Below are 9,716 nucleotides of genomic sequence, written 5' to 3'. Positions count from 1 at the left end.
AATTTTTCTGTCCCCTCTAGTTTGATGAATTTGTGATATTCAAAGTTTTAGTCTGTGAATATCACTGCTTTATACTCCTGTTAGAAATCAGAGAGGATGAAAATAAGAAGCAGAAGAAAAACAGACCTCTTGCAACCATGGGACTGAAAGGAAGACAAGAAAGATGTCAAGAGGAGAAGCTCTGGTCCATCAAACCATTCAGTGCATGTGGCTACCTTTGCACAAGAATTCCTTAGGGCATCAGCTAATTTTTCATGATAGGCACTTCACCAAGTGCTTGGCTGAATTGTGTCTGGGAAAAAGAGACGGAGAAAAAAGAAGAAAATATAAATCCAATACATAAGACCAAAATGCATGCTGCTTTCTCCTTGCCAGACTAGAGGTTGGATTTGTTTCTAGTGACTGGCACATTACATACATTTTTCCTCTAGCTAGAAAAAAGTTAGGTCTAGGGTTGTTGGTTTTTTTTTTTTCTAAAAAAAATATTTCTTGAGGGGGAAAACCACAGCAACAACAGTGTGGGCTTGAATTACAGTTGGTGAACTCAAATCATTTCTGCAGCCCCCAAAATAGCTGGAGAGGTCAATGAAACCGCAAACTCCACAGGGCTCATCCATTTCTGAATGCAGCTTTCTTGAGCCAGAGGCAAACTGTCCCATTGCTTACCAAAGTGATATTTATCTAATTTGTTACCAGAAAATGCTTGCAGGAGGAAAAAAACAAAACAAAACAAAAAAAAAAACCCAACCCAACCCAGACCAAGAGCAGCAAGAGCTGCTGGAGCCCTGTGCTGGCATCAGCAAAGCAGTGTCCATCTGCCCCCCCCCCCCCCGCCCCATGCTGGTATCAGAAAGAACAAAACCTTTCTGGGTCAAATTTTGGTCTCCTTTTCACTGGCAGAAAGGATGCCTCAAAAGCTGAGGGAATTGTTGGCTGACCGACTGACCCAGTGGACTTCAGGCAGAACTCAGGTCTCCTTGACCTGATCAGAGCAGTCCCGGGCACACCGCTAAGACATACCAACCGATTGTTTAACCATATTGAGAAATAGCAAAATAGGCTTCCCTATCATTTTTCACCTAGCTCAGATTTGATCGGGAGATAGAAAATAAAGAAAGACACGAACACCCATTCCGGCTAAGTTTCCAAAATGTCGTTTGCACGATGTTTACCTCGGGAAAAACGATCCTGCTGCTATCTTTGTACTTTATCTGTGGCTCTCTGTCTCTTCACATACTTACACTCACCATCACAGCTTCCAAGCATTCTCCTCTAATTAATCAAAAACTCTGTCCTTTTGTTTCCTAGGTCACAAAGGAAGAACAGTAAATTAAATAAAGATATTGGCCGAGCACGGAAGCTGGATTTCTAACCAAGGAACCTAATAATAGCACCGTGATGCAGGCAAAGTCAAAATTGATATAGTTTTATATACACAGAGGCAAACAGTTAAGCGTGAAGAAAGTAAACATCAGATAGGATTCAAACAGCGGTTTATCCAGCTCAGTCTGTGTTTGTAAATATAGAAGCCTGTTGTGGTGGCTAAATTTATCCTAATGTAAGGAAATATGAACAAAGAGGCTGGTATTTGGTAACTTCTATAGGCAACATTAGGACATCCTGCGTGAATTATTTTGGGGCGGTTCGTGATAACATGGTGCAGATTAGCATTGCCATTTCTGGAAAAAAATTAAGTCAGAATTACGTAGATAAGATGCAAAGAATTTCAGTAGCATTGTAGTATTTTCCTGACTTGAAGCCTGACTCACATGTCGAAGCTTTGTTTTATTGTATACCTTGTTTTGATAGATAGTCAAAACACCCTTTAACCAGAGAAAATAAAAATAAACCAGCTGAGCAAGAAAGAATTACACACAGCATCGAATCAAAATAAGTATGGCATGCTTGATTTCCGAGAGGAATAGTTGTTTTTTCCTGCAAAATTTTTGCTAATTCAGAAATGGCCATCCTGAGCCCAGGAAAAATCAGAGGAGGGAAATGCAATTTGGTAACAGCCTGGGAATGGGGCATTTCCCTGCTCTTCATCCTAGCTGGAATTTCCATACATCAGGTGTATTTTAGGACCATTAGAGCATGGCCACACTGGAAGGTGGTGGCCCTCTTCTCTAGGTGCTTCCCTTCATCCTTCTCAAATTTCATCCTGGATTAGAAGAACCTTTCACTTGGAAACAGATCACAGTCACAAAAGATTTTACTTTTTAAGAGAAAAAATGCGATTAGTTCTAGTTGGAAGAACGAGAGCCCTGACTCCGCAGCCTTGCTTCTGCAGTCACCACAATGTTTCCGTTGGCTTCAGGTAGAATATTTTTTTTGCTCAGGTCGTTTATTATAAGAATGTACTTTTACACGGCTCTTTGTTCAGTGCCATCAATCCCAGCACATGCCATGCCTCTCCTTTCACCCCGGGCTCTGGCCTGAGTGGTTGAATCTCTTTCTGCCATGGAGCTCACTTTGAGAAGGAGCAAACCTCTGGGGCAGACCCTGGTGCTTGTACATGAGCCAGCCTTCAGATAAAATGCTTCATGTTCCCTTTTGCTTATTCAGAGACAAACAGACTGTTAAATTCTGGTTTTCGGTCCAGCTCATTAATGCAAACCAGGGTAACCTACAGTTTATGCTTCTATGCCAGAAGGTAAATAGTGCAGGAGCAGGGGCAGGGGTGCATCCCCCCCCCGGCTCCGCCGCATGCAGCCAGACCCCTGGTACAGGCTGGGCACCATGAAACAGCTTTGGCCACTCTTCCCAAAGCCTGCAAGCCCCTGGCATCGGGGCATCTCACCTTCTTTGTGCTCTTTGTGTTGCTGCTCGGGCTCAGTGCTCTTACTTCACCTTGCATGGCTCTGGGGATGTGCCTTCCCAAAAGGCTGGCGGGTGCCCTTCGCCACCCAAAACTGCAGCGTGAGCAAGCAGCGGGGTCAGTTTACAGAGAAGGAAAGGAGGAAGAAAGCCAGCTTTCGAGTCCAGGCATGAGCAGAGTAAACCCTAGAAGGAACAGGTTTATTTTTAGGATGGTCTCTCAAGAATCCTTTAAACGCTGGCCAGGAATTTGGGCTACTAAATCTCACACACAGCACCATTTAGCCTGGCCACCTACAAAATCCAGATAGCCAGCCTTGATAATGGCACAGGCGCTGCTGCGGCACTCCTCTGCTCTCAGCATTGCTCCTCTCCTCTGGCTTTTTCCTGGGAGCGATAAGAGGAGCAACTGGGATGGGGATGCCAATGCGCAGCCCCTTCCCTAGCAGGAGGACCCCACACCACTCGCTCCCCTGCTGTGCAGGCTGGGTGAGCGCCTGGACTGCTTGCTTGTTTATTTTCCCTGCCAAAGGCAACTACTGGTAGGGGAAGAAATGGAAGACCAGGGAGCGTTAATGAGGTCTCTTCACACCTGACAGGGGTCACTGCTCCATGCGCATCCTGAGCAGTGAGCATGGGTGATGCAGAGATCAAAGGGTGGCTCTAGGGGCTGCATCCTGCCCTGCAGAAGCATAGGGGGTCCTGGTTCCTTCCCCCTGCCTGGGCCAGGCTGCCAGCACAGCCATCTCTTCGCTGAATTACTGCTCCAAAACACAGCAGAACAGCATGAAGGAAACACAATATGGGCTTTATCCAACCTTAGGGTGTTTGAGAATGAAAAATGCTGCAGACAAATGAATACTGACAAGAAATGCAGAACAACTTCAGAAATTTTTAACGATGACTGCTGTCAGTGTTTGTAAGTGTCACACACCTTATACTGTATTTGTAAAAGTTTGCTTTTTTAAAAAAACCCCAAACCACTCAGTTTTATCCATGGTCTAACTCTTGTGCTTTTTTTCCCTATAGTGTCAGAGATAGTTAAATCCGTTTATTTGCTTTGCTTTAAGTATCTTTCCAGCTATAACCACTCCAGGCCAGTGTCTGAAGACATGCAAAGTGTGACTATTGCTCTAGCTCTTTCCTGGGCTTGGGCCAGGCTCCATTGAGGTCTCCCTCTTTAGCTTGCATGGGCTGGGCTGAGGCTTTCAGGATAGCATGGTAATAAGTAACATAACACTGCCTGGTGCAATGTAGTCTACAAAGCATCTAGCGTGTGCATTTTCTCCTCTAGTTCATCTCTATCCAACCCCTTATTTGCCATATTTTAATGGTACAGTAAATCCACCATTAGAATTTGCACCGTTGGATGCAAACCACATCAGCTATGTGAGAGTGCTGCTCCAGCATAAATTCGTTTGGCCAATTCAAATTTTGCCATGAAGTTTTAATGAGCAAGCCTGAAGCTAGAACAAGTATTATCTGTTGTCTCACATCTGGCACAAACTTTCTGTGTTGTGATTTGGCTGATCTGACAGAAAGGCAAGCAAGTGCACACGCTTCGTCTAGGTCAGCTCTGTACATGGGGCTATCTACCTCCATGATCATGGAGCCACAGCCTACAGAAAAGCGGAGCATACGAAAAACAAGCCAGTACAGTAATTAAAAATATTTATTTCTGAAGATATTTACCTCGATAGGCATAAAGCATTTCCCAATTTCATACAGAAATACATAAGACATGCATAGACCAATATGGCCTACTTTAATGGGTATTCAACATGGTAAATATAATGAAGAACTTGTGTGAATATAAATACAAAACAAAAAAAAGCACATAAGATTCAACCTTTCAGCAAATTCAACAACGTGAATAAATTCACTGCTATAAACATTCACCCAATATTAGCCTTTTGACATAATTCAAAACAACCCTTTGTCTCGATGTACAAGGCACTGAATAAATCTCACAACAGCCTCTGGTTCGCCCCTACTTCAGTGCATTTTTGGTGGCATGTAAGACACAACAATTTCTATTATTAGAGCTTCACTTAGCCAAATATCCTTGTTATGGGAAACCTAGTAGTGTCCTCTAACTTTTATTTTCTGTTGAAGAGTCCTTTGGTATCCAAACACAAAGGACATTGACTATGCAAACAACCACAATGTCTAACCCACATTCAGATAACTCTGGTTGTACAAGTAAACTAGGAATCTGAAAAAAGGCAAAGGGTTGCAGCTGATTAGTAAAGGCAATAACAAGGTGTAAAAATACTCTAGCAGGAGTGCAACAAACAGTATGCGAGGTAGACATGTATATATGCAGTAAGTCCTGATAAAGTAGCACTGTGGTTCATTTTTGCATTTTAATCAGAAGGTACAGTTTTTCGCTTTGAAGTTTGTCCACTCAGATCTTGCTTTCTGTCCTTTCTAAGCACATCTGTGAGGTCTTCCTTGCAAGACGCTTTTGATGTAGACCCTGAAAGCTGCTCAATTGATGGATAACATTCCAGAAGCAATATTTAAGTGTTTCCTCAGAAAGATGGCTTTTCATGTATGTTACTCCCGATTCCCCTTCGTCCCCTCTATCCATCCATCTGAACTCCAAAATGATGAAATCCTTTCCTTTTATACCTCCAAATGCAGGACTTCCTTAGTGTTTTGCTCTGCTGTGCAAACACTTGGACAGAGAGGCCCTTCGCCATCGTGGAATGTTAGAAGTCAAGAGAGTTTTGGTGACGCTTTGTCAGCAAGTGTGATGAGAAAGATTTGGAAAGATCTTCCCACTAGGATGCTTTCAGGCTTTCCCAAATGCTTTGCCTTTTGTTCGCCCTGTTATGTTTCAGCTTCCGCCCTTTCTGGAGCTCAGCCTTCAGCTTTGCGATACTGAAGGAAGCTTTGATACTGTTCCCAATGGCTTCCAGCCTGCAAAACCCCAAGAAATTTGTTGTTACAATAATGAAGATGCATCTCCAGTGTGCAGACATTCAGTTTTTGATTAAATAAACCTCAGTCTAGATTTCTGCCATGGGATCCTCAGAAACTGCTGATTGCTACGCCTCTGTCACAACTACGCTAACTTAAGCCACTTGAAATATTGGATTCAGAAATTAAATGCAAACGTTAAAATAAGTTAAAATATTAATTTAAATACAGATGCCCTAGACTTCCTTAAATAGCATGTATCCAGTCAAGAGGTCTTCAGCGTTATTCATTTCAGCTGTTTTGTTTCTTTTAGGTAAACCTGATCCTGCTTCCAATGAATGGGTGCTTTTTTTCAAGTAAGCCAGCAAGCCAGCCCCGTTTTCAAAAATCATTTCAGAATTCCAGGGCTTAACTCTCACTCAAAATTATCAGGCTGCCTGCTCGTACAAATCCTGTTCCGCTTGTGAAAATAGCACTAAAGAGTCTTCTTCTGTAGGGGCAAACTTCTGTGTGCCATACGCCGATACGGCTGGACTAACACTCAGCTTCAAAGCTGACTTCACCTCCATGGGGTTCCCAGCTGCACCAGGGCCAGCGCACGCGTCTCTGACCTGCACTGCGGAGTGCTGCTGCTGCCTCCTGCTACTCAACTGAATGTGTGCGGACCTCAAAGGGCAGTCTTTAAATTTACTACTTAATGTCAAATTTTAAATTGGGTTTAAATATTAATTTAGTCTTCGTTTTCCCTTTCCTCCACCTTTTTGCAGTCATTCCCATCGCTAACATCCAGTACTCATTTCACACAGGTTTATCGGGCAACGTAAGAGATAAGGCAGATAGACACCTGTCTCCTGCATTCTAAAAAGCCAGACAGATCTGGACAGATCAATAATCATCTTTTTTCCCCTCCAGTAAAACAAGGTATCTAAGAAAAGGCATTCCAATTCCGTTTCACATTAGAATAGTTGGGACATGATGGTTTTTTAAGTAGTGAAGATAGGGCACGAGCTCACTAAAATGACAGGCTCTATTTATTTCTGTCAGTATTTCATACTCTTCTGAAGCGTGGTGTATCTTTAGGCCTTACGAGTAAGCCTACTTCCTCCAAGCAAATGGAGGATGCAAGGCAGAGCTCAGCACTCTTGTCTTCACAAGCTACAAACCCACTGCGTGAAGAAGAACCCTCAAGATACCCTCACCAATCCCTCTGTAACTCTCAAGCTGAGATCACCAGCTGAGCCCAAGGCTGACCCGAAGGCAGGTGAACTGTGCTCTCTATTGCTACTCTGGGGAACTACAACAGGATGAGGAGAAACTCACCGCTTCATTTTCTTGCTGTCAACGAGCTGTCGGTTCATGCATTTGGGTCCAATGCAATTGCCAGCTTTGGTGCGGTGACGTGAGGTTTTCTCCACCGTGGACTGAGCCCTGTGAAGAGTGAAAAGGCACTGCTGTTAAAAAAAAAAGTCTGCAGTCCACAAGGTGAGGCACCTCATCAAAAACACTTCTCAAGGCATGTATTAAGCAATCTTTCTGGGCCAAACCATAGTATGTATCATAGCAGCGTGAGCACTCAGGTAGGAGGCAAGGCTTTGGGGAGATTATTCGCTCAGCAAGTGCCAAAATGAGTAAGTCTACCACAACTTTTTACATGCACTGCCTTTTAAAGAGTAGCAACAATAGACGCACCAGAGATCTTTTCCTGTCTGGCAGAAGTTCAGACATTTCTTGTCCTTCTGGTTGGCACATCGGCATCTGCTGCTAGGTTCAGCGAGCATCTCCGGCACCATGTCCTTCAGTGATCTTCTGGATCGAGAAGGGCCTCCGAGACCATATGGAACAGTCTTCCTATGATCAAAGAGACAACATGAAAGTCATTCAAATAATTCCGTGGCTTCAAAACAGTGAGGGATTTGGGGCAATCTTATCAATGGGATCGATTGCATGAGTAAAGGTTGTGGGATTGGGAATGCCTCATTGGTCATAATTTCCATGCAAATGCTTCTGATCATCTTGCAATGTATTCATTAGCATGGCTACTGACAAGGCTAATGACCTTCTAATTGTGATTTCATGAGGCTGCCGTGCCTCCCTGTGCAATAGAAAGCAATAAAACCTCATCTCTTTGAACTTTGGCAACTGCTAACATCGAAAGCAGCAATAAAAGTGAGGAGCAGATCCTCTGCGCTCCGAGGAAACCCAGCAGCAGAACAAATGACCTGAGTCAGTGGCTGCAGCACTAGGTGAGGCTCTGGCTCACTACTTTTTGGTAAGGAAAGCGTAGAAACAGACCCTGCACATCGCTCTGTTAACACGTGGGATGTGATAATTCACAGCAGAGAGCAGCAAGAGGTGGCAAGGAGCCGCCCCATGTCAAAGTAAGCTTTCTAGCCTCCCAACTTGACAGAAAGAAAAACGGTCAGACAAATTCAAGCTGGCAAAATCATACTTTTGGCATTCAGTCTGCTTCTGATTCATAGCAAAAAGTATCCCGCAGCCTTTGCTGAGCGGCACCCAAAGGAAATACGCCTGTCCAGATTTTAGAAACGCAGGTGTTAGGGCTGTTAGGAGCTACCTGCTCAATCTAGGTTGTCAAACCCTGCATGCTTCCTCCTCTGAACTCGGCAGAAAAGCGGGGGGGGGGGGGGGGGGGGGGGGAGCAAGAGAAACCGTGAAAGTATATTCCTTCTTCCCCTTCCCATTTCTGCAGGGGGGTTTACGGTTCTTAATTTTTCCCTCCCCCGCCCCGGGAGAAGAAAACCCAGTAGTCTGCAAACCCAGCAAGTGCCGCAGCCCCCCGCAGGTCCACTCACTCGGGGGTGTTGATCCAGATGATGTCGAGGTGGCAGAAGTAGACGCACTCCTCGTCCAGCAGCGAGGAGCAGGAGCAGCGCCGGGCGCGGCGGTGCGCGGCGGCGGGGGGCGGCGGGGCGCCCGCTTCGGCTGCAGGGGCTGCGGGGGCTGCGGGAGGGAGCGGCAGAGCTCAGCACCCGCGGCCACCACCCGCGGTCCCCACCGCCGGTCCCCACCCGCGGTCCCCACCCGCGGCCACCGCGCACCCCCGTCCGCCGCATCCCGTCGCACCCCGCAGCTCCACGGCGGCTCGCCCCGGCGTCTCTCCCCGGGGACCACCGGGCAGCCCCCAGCCCCACCTCGCAGGACTGGCCCCGAGCGGCGGGGCACCGGCACCTACCTGCCGGCAGCAGCCCCGGGCACAGCACGAAGAGCAGCGAGACGAGCATCTGGGAGTAATCCATAGCAGGCGGCGGAGAGCGGGCGGGGAAAAAAAATAATAAAATAAAATAAAAAAGAGGGGGGGAAACTAATAAAAGAGAAAAAAGCGGGGACGGGCTGTGCCGGCGGCGGGACGAGCAGCCGTGTGCCGTGCCCGGGGCGCAGCGCGGGGGCTGGCAGCGGCTCGGTGCTCCCCGGCGCGTCTGGCTGGCGCGGCGGTCCCCGGCGCCCTTTTATAGCGAACCCCCATGGAGCGGGTAAACAGCCCCGGCGCTATTTTATCCCGAGACAATGTTATTCTGCTATTAGTCACCGCGCGGCAACGTGCGGGCCGAGATAAGGCCGGGCTGGAAAGGAAATCGCCTGCAAACTTCAGAGCGGCGGGGGGCGGCGGCGGGGGGGCCGGGGGCGACCCGGGGGAGGGGCGGGGCTGGGGGGGCGCCGCGGGCAGCGCTGCGGGCGGGCCGCCAGGGGGCGCCCTGCGCCTCCACCTGAGGGAGCGGGCGGGCGGCTGGCGGCGGCGCGGCGGGCCGGCGGCGGGGCTCCGCGGCCCTCGCCATAACAACAATAATTACCGTGATTATTGTCAGCGCTGCTGTTGTTGTTGATGGTTGGCACAGCAGCGGGGCCGGCCGGGCGGCGGCAGGCGCGGTGCCGCCCGCGGTGGAAGGTGTCGCGGCCGCCCGGCCCGGGGCTCTGGGCTCGGCCCGCCGCTCCCGCCGCCGTCCCGGACTGAGGAG

General features: G+C 47.7%; 1 protein-coding gene across 1 annotated transcript; it reads right to left on the bottom strand.

The window, feature by feature from the left end:
• Positions 1 to 4,471: 4,471 nt before the first annotated feature.
• On the bottom strand, positions 4,472 to 9,290 carry EDN1 (endothelin 1). The gene is made up of 5 exons (XM_037382127.1): positions 8,936 to 9,290; positions 8,556 to 8,694; positions 7,432 to 7,590; positions 7,063 to 7,170; positions 4,472 to 5,742 (listed from the first exon to the last, which is right to left on the bottom strand). The coding sequence occupies exons 1-5, from the start codon at positions 8,997 to 8,999 to the stop codon at positions 5,604 to 5,606; spliced, it is 609 nt and encodes a 202-aa protein (XP_037238024.1). The 5' UTR covers positions 9,000 to 9,290; the 3' UTR covers positions 4,472 to 5,603.
• Between the last annotated feature and the right edge of the window lie 426 nt (positions 9,291 to 9,716).

Source organism: Falco rusticolus, chromosome 3 (assembly GCF_015220075.1).
Source record: "Falco rusticolus isolate bFalRus1 chromosome 3, bFalRus1.pri, whole genome shotgun sequence".
In the NCBI taxonomy this organism is placed as follows: Eukaryota; Metazoa; Chordata; class Aves; order Falconiformes; family Falconidae; genus Falco; species Falco rusticolus.
This window is presented reverse-complemented; position numbering and strand designations above follow the sequence as displayed.

Coding starts and splice junctions, on each gene's coding strand:
- EDN1 (XM_037382127.1), bottom strand. CDS start 8,999: ATGGATTACTCCCAGATGCTCGTCTCGCTGCTCTTCGTGCTGTGCCCG. Junction 8,695..8,935: donor CCCGGGGCTGCTGCCGGCAG/GTAGGTGCCGGT, acceptor CAGCCCCCGCAG/CCCCTGCAGCCGAAGCGGGC. Junction 7,171..7,431: donor CAGACAGGAAAAGATCTCTG/GTGCGTCTATTG, acceptor CACTCTTCACAG/GGCTCAGTCCACGGTGGAGA.